The 14,315-nt window shown below is 35.7% G+C and overlaps 1 protein-coding gene across 1 annotated transcript in view; it reads left to right on the top strand.

Moving 5' to 3' along the window:
- The window catches only part of SHCBP1L (SHC binding and spindle associated 1 like), a 46,869-nt gene that overhangs the window by 16,260 nt on the left and 16,294 nt on the right, over nt 1-14,315 (top strand). The window contains exon 6 of the mRNA XM_004424950.2: nt 9,489-9,594. Within this exon, the coding sequence (XP_004425007.2) occupies nt 9,489-9,594 (106 nt within the window). The remainder of the gene's footprint in view (nt 1-9,488; nt 9,595-14,315) is intronic.

Here is a 14,315-nt window from a genome sequence, read left to right as displayed (position 1 = left end):
GGCACAGACCTACGCACTGCTTATCAAGCCATGCTGTGGCAGTGTCCCACATACAAAATAAAGGAAGATGGGCATAGGTATTAGCTCAGGGCCAATCTTCCTCAGCAAAAAGAGGAAGATTGGGAGCAGATGTTAACTCAGGGCCAATCTTCCTTACTCAAAAAAAAAAAATTATATGTCCAATTTATGAGATGAACACAAGATGCAATTGCCAGTATTGAAAAATTATTTTTATATTAGCTGAATTCACTGAAATCATTTTTTTAATAAAAATTCTCACAAATCTAGTCCTCTCCTTATCTTTCATCTTTACCTTCTTGTTTTGACCAAAGCATGAGAAAAGAGGAGGTAGACCTCCTCCACATATAATATGCAAAGTAAAGAGAGAGTTGACTAATTTGGCTGCCTCATAATTTCTGCTTTTCTAATCAACATAAGTTGATAAGTTGTTTTTGATGGTAAATAAAACCATATAGTAATGATTTAACCAGCATCATTCTCCAGAATACTTCAAAATGTATTAAAATATTTTTACATTACTGTGCAGTAAAAGTATATATTTCTGTCTTTGTTTTAAATAGAGGGGAAACAGGAATTCTTGCTCATGGTCCCAAAATTAATGGAAAATCTTGAAGGGAGCCAGAGGACTTCTGACTATTTCACGCTAAATTGTTTGTGTCCTCCTTTGTGTTCTACCTTTACTCATTCTTTGCCTTAGGAATTCTGAGCCATATTTTACTTGTCTAACAAATAACTGTTAGCCTAAATCTTTTCTTTTTCTATTTTCTTTCAAATTTGACCTATTTCTTTAATCACTGAGAATCCTATACTAGTGCCTATTTCTGATATTTCATTGTTATTGGGATCAATATACTTTGGGATTACTTTTGGAAATCAATATAGATAACATTTCTGAAATCCATTTATCTACAAATCCAGATTCAATAAAAGTTGGATTTGAGTACAGATTATCATCACTAGACTTTAGATTCTAATGGCATAGGGCATCACAGAGTTCTCTCATCTTAAAAGTTATAATCACAGAGAATCTAGTTCCAGGAGTGGTGGAGTGAGTTAATTGGTCAAACCCTTCCATAAATAACAATTTTAAATCTGGACAAAATATATTAAAAGTATTCAGCTATTTGAAAGCACTGTGAAATGACTCAAAGCATTTGAGTCTGGCAGAAACCAGAAAAGTTTATCCTTGAAATGAATTTATCCCTAGAATGGGTAGGAAATGGGAATTTGTGGGTTTTTGGTCTGAAGGTGATCACCAATTCTTGTAGCTCTGGCAGCAAAAAATTGCACGCTTACTGTTTCAAGGTGACAAAGGACAGAGTTCAGGACTGGCAGAGCAGCTAGAAATTTAAGTGGGATATGCTGAAAGTACGAGATCCAAAATCTGATCATAACTCTGTCCAGATCCTTGGCTGACCACTAAACTATGCTAGCATTGATGGGTGAGAGAAATCTGTGAACTATGCTAAGAAAGGAACCATGAAGTTGAAGCATGGAAGTTGAGAGAACTGAGCAGAGATGTCAGCTGCTACATACCTCAAGGGAAACATTTTGCATTTTGAGGCCAGGCAAGTTAATTGTCTTTTAGAATACAAGACTAACAGTCCTCAGAAGAACATAACACAATTCAGAATTACTAGAATATATTATGCAAAATCTTCAGCATTCAACCAGAAATTAATAGACTTGCAAAGAAACCAGAAAATTAGATCCATACTCATGAAAAAAGGCAGTTAATAGAATCTGATTTTGAGTGGGTCCAGATGTTGGATTTATCATGCAAAGACTTCAAAACAGTTATTATAAATATGTTCAACAAATTAAAGGAAAACATGATTACAAAATTAAAGGAAAATATGTTGTTAATAAGTACACAGAGAAATGGAAACTATAAAAAAGAACTGAGGATTTCCAGATTCAGCTCTGACATGTAAAGAGCTTATGAGTTATCACTCCCACCCTTACAACAAGAAAAAAGCTGAACAAACTGAAAATGTCTTTCTTGGACCAATCAGAGAACTCAGATCACAGGGAAAACTGCCACCCTGAAATCTGGAAAGATAGGTAAATTCCAAGAGTCACAGCCAAGATCAGCTCACCTGGAAAGAACCTGCTACAGCCATAAACTGTAATAACACTTAAATGGTAATTTTGATAAATTGCTGGAGTCTGAGTGTGGAAAAGTATGAGAGTGAGAAACTCATGAGGGGCTGCAGTTCTTAGAGAGACCTCACACCTTTGTGGGTTTTTATCTCCAGGAACCTCATAAGGTTCTCAGGTGAAGAGCCAAAAAAGATCCTATTATGATTCTGGCAGGGAGATGGGGAAAGTAACTGTTGTGAAATACATCCCAGAGCATTCTCCATAATCCCCATTCTCCAGGGGAAAAGACTTTACCAGAGCCTTTTCCCACCTAGAAGAAGGGCATCTCTCTGACTCCAGCCCCCTCTAGGCTTCCTGTCAGGGGAGAGAGGGGGACTAAGGAACACTTGTGAAGGTCACAGTCCAGCGACATAGACCTACTGAAAGACTAATATTTAATCATAAGACTGTAGAACACTTCCTCTCCACTGTACCTTACAACTACACCAATGGAGCTCCAGTTTAACAACTGGATTATAGCTAAAGAAACTTCAAGACACAGGCTGTCTAAAGAGGAGACTTGAAGGAAGCCCAAAGACAACAGAAGAGACAAAAGTATGGAATTTTCTGAAGCCCCTGACACCTACAGCTACAGCAAACATTAAACACAGCCCACCTCCTGGCCAGAATAATCTAAAACCTCACATTAAAAACCTATTTACCTCAGTTCCTATTAGCCAATACATCATGCCTGGCTTTCAACAAAAAATCATAAGACATGCTAAAAGGCAAGAAAAAAGTAAATCTGAAGAGGGAAAGCAAGCATCAGAACCAGACTCAGGTATCATTTTGGAATTAATCAGATGGGGAATTTAAAATAACTCTGATTAATATGTTAATGGCTCTAATGGAAAAAAGTACACAACATGCAAGAACAGATGGATAATGTAAGCAGCAGATGGAAACTCTAAGAATTAATTAAAAGAAAATGCTATAAATAAAAAACACTGTAAATAGAATTGAAGAATACCTTTGTTGGGCTACCAATAGGACACAACTGAGGAAAGAATCAGTGAGCTTGAGGATATGTCAATAGAATCTTCTCAAACTGAAATGCAAAGACTAAAAAGAATGAAAAAAACAAAACAAAACACCCAGAAACTGTGGGACCGTTTCAAAGTGTGGAGCATTGTGTAATTGGAATACCAGAAGAGAAAGAGCAAATGCAGTAGAAGAAATATTTGAATTAATAATGGTGAAAATTTTCCAAAATTAAATGCAGGCACCAAACCACAGATCCTGGAAGCTCAGAGAACTCCAAGCAGGATAAATACCAAAAAATCTATACCTAGGCATATCATATTCAAGCTGAAGAAAACCACAGATAAAGAAAAAATCTTGAAAGAAGCTGGGGGAACACCTTACCTATAAGTGAACAAGAATAAGAATTACAATGGATTTCTTATAAGAAACCATGCAAACAAGATGAGACTGGAGTGAAATATTCAAAGTGTTGAAAGAAAGAACGGCCAACCTAGAATTCTATATCCGGTGAAATTATCCTTCAAAAGTGAAGAGGAAATAGCTTTCTCTGACAAAAAAAAAAAAAAAAGGAAAGAAAGAAAAAGAAAAGGAGAGAATTTGTCACCAATAACCTGGCCCTGTAAGAAAGGTTAAAAGAAGTGCTTTAGGGAGAGGAAAAATGTTATAGGTCAGAAGCTCAGATCTATGTATAAGGGAGAGCTTTGGAGAAGGAATAAATGAAGGTAAAATAAAATCTTTGATTTTTCATATTCTCAATTGGTCTAAAAGGTAACTATTTAAAGTAATAGTTATGATGGTATTAGATGATAATAGTTTATGGATTGGTGAAATAAGTGACAGTAATATCATAAAGGGTGGGAGCGGAGATTGGGACTACTCTGTTAAAAGATACCTGCACTGCACATGAAGTAGTATAGTGTTATTTGAAGGTGGACTTAGATTAGTTAAAAATGTGTATTGCAGTCTATAGGGCAAACACTAAAAAAATTTTTTTAAATAATTGATATGTTAAGGATGTAGATAAAATGGAATAAAGAAATGCTCAACTAAAGTTAGAGGAGGCAGAAAAGGAGGGAAAAATAAAGAATAAGTGCAACAAATAGGAAACAGATACAATTATGGTAGATATTAATTCAACTATATCAATAATTACTTTAAATGTGATGGTCTAAATATATAAATCAAAAGATAGAGATTGTCAAAGTAGATAAAAAGACAAGATCCAACTATATGTCATCTATAAGAAACCCACTTTATTTATTTTTAGGTTTTTGCTCCCCAAAGTCCCGTACATAGTTGTATGTGCTAGTTGTAAGTCGTTCTAGTTCTATGTGAGCCGCCACCACAGCATGGCAACTGACAGACAGGTGGTGTGGTTCCATGACTGGGAAGCAAACCTGGGCTGCTGAAGTGGTGAGCGCTGAACTTTAACTACTAGGCCATCAGAGCTGCCTCTGAGAAACCCACTTTAAATATGAAGGCTAAGAAATATTAAAGGGTTAAAGAAGATACTTCGTGCTAACACAACAATTAAAAAGTTGGAGTAGCTATATTAATTTCAGACAAAGTAGGCTTTCAGAACCAGTAAAATTAACAGGGATAAATAGGGGTATTGCATAATGATAGAGGGTTCAGTTCTCCAAGAAGACATATGTGTAGTAACCCAACAACAGAACATCAAAATATGTGAGGTAAACGCTGATGGAAGTGCAAGGACAAATAGACAAATCCACTATTATAGTGGGAAACTTAAGCATCCCTTTTTCAATAATTGACAGATCAAGCAATAATAATAATAATAGGAATAGAGGAGAATTCCTCAAATTGATAACATCTACAAAAAACCTAAAGCTAACATCATTTTTTTTTTTTGTGAGGAAGATCAGCCAGGGCTAACATCTGATGCCAATCCTCCTCTTATTGTTTTGCTGAGGAAGATTGGCCCTGGGCTAACATCTGTGCCCATCTTCCTCTACTTTATATGGGATGCCGCCACAGCACGGCTTGACAAGCGGTGCGGTGGTACACCACCACAGCACGGCTTGACAAGCGGTGCGGTGGTGCGCGCCTGGGATCCGAACCCATGAACCCTCGGGCTGCTGCAGCAGAGCATGCGCACTTAACCACTGCGCCACCAGGCCGGCCCCCTAACGTCATATTTAATGGTGAGAAACTGGATGCTTTCCCCCTAAGATCAGGAATAAGTCAAGGATATTTTCTCTCATCACTTCTATTCAACATCATACTGGAAGTCCTAGATAGTGCAATAGGACAAGAAATGGAAATAAAAGTTATACAGATTGTGAAAGAAGAAATAAAATTTTTTGCAGGTGACATCATTGTCTATATAGAAGTCAACAACAACAGCAAAAAACACTGGAACTGATAATTAAGTATAGCAAGTTCACAGGATCCAAGGTTGATATTCAAAAGTCAACTGCTTCCTTATATACCAGCAACAAACAATTTGAAATTTTAAAAAATATCATTTACAATAGAGCCAAAAAAATGAAATACTTAGATATAAATCTAACAAAATATGTACAGGATCTATATGTGGAAAACTACAAAACTATGAAGACAGAAAAAAAAGGAAATGTAAATAAATATTCTGTGTTCATGGGTTGGAAGACTCAATATTGTTAAGATGTCAGTTCCTCCCAACTTGATCTATAGATTCAGTGCAATCCTGATGAAAATCCCAGCAAGCTAGTTTGTAGATACTGACTATTTCTAAAATTCAGATAGAAAGGCAAAAAGCCTGGAATAGCAACACAGTACTGAAGAAGAATAAAGTGGGAGTACTCATTCTACCCAATTTTAAGGCTTCCTGTAAAACTGCAGCAATCAAGAAAGCATGGTATTGGTGAAAGAATAGACACAAAGATCAATGGAATGGAACAGAACAGAGAGTGCATAAACAGACCCCCACAAATATAGTTGACTGATCTTTGACAAAGGAGCAAAGGAAATTCAATGGAGAAAGAATATTATTTTCAGCAAATGGTGCTAGAATAATTGAACATCCATATGCAACAACATGAACCTAGACACAGACCTTACACTTTTCACAAAAATTAACTCAAAGTGACACACAGACCTAAAGTAAAATAAAACTGTAAGACTTCTAGAATAAAATACAGGAGAAAACCTAGGTGACCTTGGGTTTGGCAATGAGTTTTTAGATATAACACCAAAAGTATGATCCATAAGAGAAAAAAATGATAAATTGGACTTTATTAAAATTAAAAACTTCTGCTCTGTGAAAGACACTGGTAATGAAAAGACAAGCCATAGATTTGGAGAAGATATTTGAAAAACACATATCTGATAAGACTGTATCTAAGATATACAGAGATCTCTTACAATTCATTCATAAGTAACAACCCAATTAAAAATGGGCGAAGGATCTGAAGAGACACCTCACCAAGGAAGATATACAGATGGTAAATAAGCATATAAAAAGATGCTCAACATTATTGGTCATTAAGGAATTGCAAATTAAAGCAACGAGAAACCATTACATACTTATTAGAATGGCTAAAATCCAAAAAATTGACAATAGCAATTGCCGACAAGGATGTAGAGCAAAAGGAACTCTCATTCATTGTTGATGGGAATGTAAAATAGTACAGGCTCTTTGGAAGACAGTTTGGCAGATTCTTAAAAGCTATATGTAGTCTAACCATAGGACCCAGCAGTTGTGCTCCTAGTTAGTATTTACCCAACTAAGTTGCAAACTTCTATCCACATAAAAACCTGAATAGAAATAAAAAGGATTATTTTTAAGGAATACTGTGAGCAATTATATGCCAACAAATTAGATAACCTAGATCAAATGGACAAATTCCAAGAAAGACACAATCTACCCAAACTGACTCAAGTAGAAACAGAAAATCTGAATGGACCTATAGCAAGTAAGGAGATTGAATTAGCAAGCTAATTAAAAAACTACCCGTGGGCCAGCCCCGGTGGTCTAGTGGTTAATTTCGGCACGCTTCACTTCAGTGGCCCGGGTTCAGTTCCCACGTGCAGACCTACACCACTCGTCTGTCAGTGGCCATGCTGTGGCAGTGGCTCACGTACCAAAAAAAAAAAAAAAAAAGGAACATTGGCAGCAGATGTTAGCTCAGGGTGAATCTGCCTCAGCAAAAAACACAAAAGCTTCCCACAAAGAAAAGCCAAGGACCAGATGTCTTCACTAGTGAATTCTACCAAACATTTAAAGAAGAATTAACACCAATTCTTTACAGACTCTTCCAAATAGTAGAAGAGAAGGGAACACTTCCGTAACGCATTCTATGAGGCCACTATTACCCTGATACCAAAACCATACAAAGACATCAAAAGAAAAGAAAACTACAAAATAATATCCCTTATGAATACAGATACAACAATCTCAATAGTATACTAACAAACTGAGTCTAGCAACATATAAAGAGGACCAGATACTATGACCAAGTGGGATTTATCCCAGGCATGCAAGGTTGGTTTAACATGAAAATCAATCAATGTAATGCACATGTTAATAGAATAAAAAACAAAAGCCACATGATCATCTCAGTAGACACAGAAAAAGCATTGATAAAATTCAATACTCTTTCATGATAAAAGTTCTCAAAAAAGTTGGAATAGAAGGGATCTTCCTCAACCTGTTTAAGGCCATCTATGAAAAACCTGTAACTAACATCATACTTAGTGGTGAAAGAATGGATGTTTCTCTCAAGATCAGGAACAAGACAAGGATGTTTACTCTTGCCACTTCTATTCAAATTGTACTAGAGGTTCTAGCCAGAGCAATAGGCAAGAAAAAGAAAAATCCAGATTGGAAAGGAAGAAGTAAAATTATCTCCATTTGCAGATGACATGGTCTTCTATTATAGAAAACCCTATAATAAAATACTGCTCAGCAATATAAAGAAACAAATTGCTAATACACAAAATAATATGATGGATCTCAAAATAGGCTGAGTGAAAATAGCCAGACACGAAAGAGTACATAGTATATTATTCCACTTTAAAATTCCATCTAAAAATTCCAAGAAAGGGAAATCTACATCAGAAGGTGGATCAGTGGTGCTTGGGAGTGGGTGTGGAGGACTGACTGCAAAGAGGCATGAAGGAACACACCAGTGTGATGGGAATGTTCTAGATCTTGATTATTGTGACTGAGTTAAATGGGTGTATACATTTGTAAAACCTCATGAAGTGGTTCACTTAAAATGACTGTTATGTAAATTATACCTTAATAAATCTGATTTTAAAAATCACTTAAATATACCTTTGATTTTAAAACTAGGATTGCATGATAAACTACTGTATTTCCTGAACGTAGGATGCTTTACTCTTTGAGCAGCTAGTAATCAGGTATATAGTGAAAAAAGGTATGAGTCATTCTCTTTCTCAAGATCAAAACCACTTGCTTAAATAGGTATAAAAATGCTGATTGGGTTTGACTTTGCAATGTTAAATGAAACTTTCTCTTTGGAGGACATTGCTAGTATGTTGGAATTCAAACTTTAATAACTTGCATGGCAAATTCTTAGAAACAGCTTCCTGAAATTTTAAGCTTCACAAAATATTAGATAATTGAAATAAAACTGAAAAAGATTAGTACTAAAGCTACATCCCATTAGCGTCAAGCAATAAAGTACTGCAGAGAACCCAAAAGATTACACCTAAGGAGATTACTGGTAAATCTATATCTACTGGAAAAGGAGTGTCCCTTTCGGCTGACAGTAATGACAAAAGTTACACTCAAATTTTTTTCTTTCGATACACTGAAATAATTATGAGATAGGAAACAGGAACTGTAAAGAAAAGCAGAAAGAAGAGAAAGAATGGAATTAATTAGAAATGCTGAACAGCAAACAATAAAAAAAACAACTGAGAGAGAAGCTAGAATTGTTCTGCTGGGAGGCCAGCAGCCAACTACATCTCTGGAGACCATATCCTTTGAAACAAAACAATCTGTTAATTGAACATAGTATCTAAAAGGCATGTCCAAAAACATTCTTATGCCTCAGTATCACAAAAGTAACCCACTTGTTCTTTGTGTTGAATCTATAATTCAGTGGATTATGATTGTAGTGGGTTGCATGCAGATTTCCAGGTACAAAGCATTAAAATGAAAAGATTTTAGATTTCAAGGGTTTAACTACTCAATTATCTAAAAGATTTTTTATCATTCCATTGCTCTCAAGTTGCTTATTGCTGTCAAGGAGCTTAAAATTAGTGAAACCTACTTCTCAAAGATGCTTAGTACCAAGTTGTTATTTTCTAAGTAAGTATAGTTGAGTCTTCCCTGTTAATTTCATCATAAATAAATGTTTCAACTCTAGAGTTCATGGACCTTTTTTCCCAAGAATTCTGAGGCGTAGGAAAGGAAAAAGAGACTTTGGAAAGACTATCACACATATTGTAGCAAAAGTGATGACTCCTGATATGGTAAGAAATACACTTTTTTCTTATTTGTTCATTTAAGTTTTCACTTCATATAATCAGAAAAGAAGCTTTTTGAAGGTGGGATTCTTGTCTAACATTAACGTCTTATTTCCTCCATTACATCCATCTCAGTGATTGGCATATAATAGGTACTAATTAAATAAATGTCAACAACTATTTACTGAATACTAACCTTGTTGCCAGGCACTATGCTAGTAGCTATGGGAAGGATGGGAGACAAATATGAGCAAGATTGCATTTGAGGGAGATACAATTTTGAACCAGACCCACAGTCTTCCTTCTTTATACATTTGACAAGTTTGAATTATGGTGGATATGTGGACGAGTAAATAGGCAATTACATTTACAACACAGAATGATAAATGCTATGATAGGAGTATGTACAAAGTGCACATAGGACAGGTACATAAACCAGAATTAGGAATTCTGACAATGCTGGCTGGAAGAAATAATTCACCTGAAACCTGAAAGATGAGTATAAATTGAACCAGCCAAGAGGGAAAAATGTTCTAAGTCAAAGAGTAAATATTTCCATCTCGACCTCTCAGTAGTGTTTCACAGTTCTCTCCTTGGAATATTCTTTTTCGTTGTCTTCTGTTACTATACTTTCCTGGTTTTCATTTTCTCTAGTTGCCTTTTTTTCTCCTTCTGTGCTTGGTATTTATCTTTTTTCTTCACTGTATTATCCCTAACTGATTTACCTAATCTCTTCCCATGACTTTGATTATAGGTACTGATAATGTAAAATGTATGTCCACAGTCCAGATTTTTTTGAGCTCCAAACTTTTATGTCCAACTGTCTATATGTCCAAACCCATAAGTCTAAGTGCTCATCATCACTTGATTATCTCACAAGTACTTCAACTCAAATGCCCACAATTAAATTCATGATCCTATCCATTGACCTGTTTGTATTCTGGAGTTTTTTGTTCCAGTAAATGGCACCACCATCCACCCAGCTGCTAATTACAATTTTCTGAGAGTTATCCTAATCGCATCCCTAATCCCCTTCATATACCCACTTTTCCCCCACACTAACACCACATCCTGGTGTATACCATATTGTTTCGCAGAGCTGCTGCACATCCTTCAGCTCTCAATTTAAATATCATTTCCACAGAAAAAGGCTTTCTCAGCCCTCCACAATACATTAGACTGCTATATATTCCCATAGCACCTTGCACTTTTCCTTATCATGACTATTTAATACTTTTTCTGGCTATCTATTGATCTTCTGTGTCTTTTACTAGAATATGAGCTTCTTGAGAACAAGGGGTGTATGTTTACTGTTCATCCAATCACCTAGCGTGATGCTTGACACAGGGTAGGTGCCCAACAGATTTTGTTGAATTAGTAAATGAGTGTATGCTTGACAAGAGAGTATGGTATTTAGGAGGAACTGAAAGAAGTCCTGCAAGGAAGGTGTTTAACACCTAAGAGGAGAGTGGAGAGAGGTAAAGCTGGCTTATTAGACTGGTCTTGTCAGCTGTCCTACCCATTTTTATTATTTTCATCAAAGTTTAATTTTCCTTTTAATTGCTTATTGGATCAAATTATTCAATGACATTAATTATTCTACCAATTATCTTTGTGAACATCTTTGTAAAGAGTAAGGATTTTGTTTTTATCTCCAGCCTTGTTTTATTTTTATTTTTGGCTTTATTTTTCTATGTGACGGTGAGAAATTTCTTTGATTTTTATCCAGTACTTTGCAACTCTGTCTTCATTATTTATAAGTAAATATCCATGAACTTTGGAGGCCGGGATAATAAGAGGAAGACTACTCTGAGAAGGCAGCATCATCAATTTCACTTTGCTTAGATCTTTGATTTTATATTTACCTTTAAGGTTGACAAAATATTTTAATTTGATAGTAGTCATGGCTGTGTACATAGCCTTTAACAACTTTCTCAACTTTGAAGATTCTTTACTCACTGTTCTTCCTGCTCTATATTCTCTCCTTAAAATGGTTTTATCGGGCCGGCCCCGTGGCTTGGTGGTTGAGTGAGCGCGCTCCACTGCTGGCGACCCGGGTTCGGATCCCGGGCTCACACTGACGCGCTGCTTCTCCGGCCATGCTGAGGCCGCGTCCCACATACAGCAACTAGAAGGATGTGCAGCTATGACACACAGCTATCTACTGGGGCTTTGGGGGGAAAAAATAAATAAATAAAAATCTTTAAAAAAAAAAAAATGGTTTTATCCATGCCCATCATCTTTATGTTGGTGAACTTCACAAGTAGTGTAGTTAAAAGACATGGACTTTGTAGTCAGATAGCCCAGTATATAAATAGCCTGTCTGAGACCACTTAAGAACTATTTAATCTAGGGCAAGCTGCCTAACCTCTGAACCTCAGTTTCCTTATTTGCAGAGTGCTTCAAAAAGAGATAAAAACTGTATACCGTTTTAGATTCTGTCTTTGCCTCTTACTAGTTATGTGATTTTCAACGTTATTTACCCATCTGTGCTTTTAGCTCCTCATGTGTAAAAGGGGGATAATACTATGTTCCTTATTTATAGAGTTGTGAAGAGTAAATGAGTTCATATTTGTAATATGCTTAGAATATGCCCAGTACCTACTAAGTACTCAATAAATGTTTACTACTATTACTACCACCATCACTACCACCACCACTACTACTACCTTAAAGGGTTTTTTGAGGATTAAATGAGATGTTATGTATAAAATACCTAGCAGTGCCTGGCACCCAGTGGTTTTTCAGTAAATTTATCCCCTTTTCTCTTTCCTTTCTTACTTTGCTGACCAACATGTCCTTCTAAGCATCTTTACCTGGATGTCTTACTAACATACAACAGTTCTAAATTTGAAATTATTATCTTTTTGTACACAACCCATCCCTAGTCCTTCTGTATTCTCTATTCAGTTAATGTCCTAAATATCCTTCTAGTCAACCAAATTAAATATCACTGCTTATCTCCTCTCTTATGCCCCAAGTTCTCAAATTGCAATAGCTATCTTTAGGTTTAGACCCACTCTGGCTTCTGAATCATTCCTGGCAAAGATAAGTACTTGTTTCAGTACCTACACTAAAGTTAAATGTTAGTTATTAGTTAGTTCCAGATCTAGGAGAAACAGTGGTATCCCCATTGTTCATCACAGCTGGTCTCTTCTCTGTCTGGAGACAGGGTAGTGTAGTGGTGAAGACTATAGGCTTTTAATAATAACCTGGGTTTGATTCACAGTTTTGCTTCTTAATACTTGTATGAAATTAAATGTTACATAGTTTCTCTTATTTTCTGATCTGTAAAAAGGAGTAATGAAGTCTATCCTGTAGAGTCATTAGGCTTAAGTGAAATAATTTATATAACTCTTTTAGCAAAGTGCCTACCACAAAAGTGTTAACTGCTATTATTATTACTATTGTGCTATTCATATCCCAATAATGTATTCATCATTGTTGTCAAATATCTAAATTGTTAAATTTAGAATTTTGTAATGCTACAAAAGGTGTGATAACTGTGACTTAAAATATACCAAGTACAAAGAAGAATTTAATCAATTCCCTTCAATCTGTACTACTGATTCTGCCGCTGACGCCTCAGAGACAATGTGCTCTTGGTTATTCCTTCTCTTTCTTGTATCTTTTTTTTACTTTTTTTATTGAGATAAATTTACATAAAATTAACCATTTTAGAGTGAACAGTTCAGAGATATTTAGTATATTCACAATGTTGAGCAACCACCACCTCTGTCTAGTCCCAAAGCATTTTCATCACCCTAAAATAAAATCCCACATCCATTTTAAGCTGTTAATCCCATTTCCTCTTTCCCCCAGCCCCTGACAATTACCAATCTCCTTTCTGTCTTTATAGATTTACCTATTCTGGATATTTCATATAAATGGAATGATACAATATGTGACCTTTTGTGTCTGGCTTCTTTCACTTAGCATGCTGTTTTTGAGGTTCATTCACATTGGAGCATATATCAGTATGTCGTTTTTTTATTGAAGCATAGTTGACATACAATATTATATTAATTTCAGCTGTACAACATAGTGATTCGACATTTATATACATTATGAAATGATCACAAGTCTAGTAACCATCTGTTACCATACAAAGTTATTACAATATTATTGACTGTACTCTCTATGCTGTACATTACATCCCAATGACTTATATATTTTATAACTGGAAGTTTGTGCTTCTTAATCCCCTTCACTTTTTCACCCACGCCCATACCCCGCTCCCCTCTGGCAACCACCAGTTTGTTCTTTGTATCTATGAGTTTGTTTCTGTTTTGTTTTGTTTGTTCATTTGTTTTGTTTTTTAGATTCCACATATAAGTGAAATCTTTCTCCATCTGACTTATTTCACTTAGCATAATACCCTCTAGGTCCATCCATGTTGTTGCAAGTGGCAAGATTTCATTCTTTTTTATGACTAACTAATATTCCATTCTGTATATAGGTATATATCTTCTTTATCCATTCATCTACAGATGGACACTTAGGTTGCTTTCATATTGTAGCTATTGTAAATAATGCTGCAGTGAACATAGGGGCACATATATCTCTTTGAATTAATGTTTTCATTTTCTTCAGATAAATACCAGGAGTGGAATTGCTGATGATATGGTAGCTCTATTTTTAATTTTTTGAGGAACCTCCATATTGTTTTCCCTAGTGGCTGCACCAGTTTACATCCCACCAACAGTGTACAAGGATTCCCTTTTCTC

The sequence above is a fragment of the Ceratotherium simum genome, chromosome 2, assembly GCF_057802395.1.
Source record: "Ceratotherium simum simum isolate JZ-2026a chromosome 2, ASM5780239v1, whole genome shotgun sequence".
Lineage (NCBI taxonomy): Eukaryota > Metazoa > Chordata > Mammalia > Perissodactyla > Rhinocerotidae > Ceratotherium > Ceratotherium simum.
The sequence above is the reverse complement of the archived record's forward strand: the minus strand, read 5'-3'. Positions and strand labels throughout refer to the sequence as shown.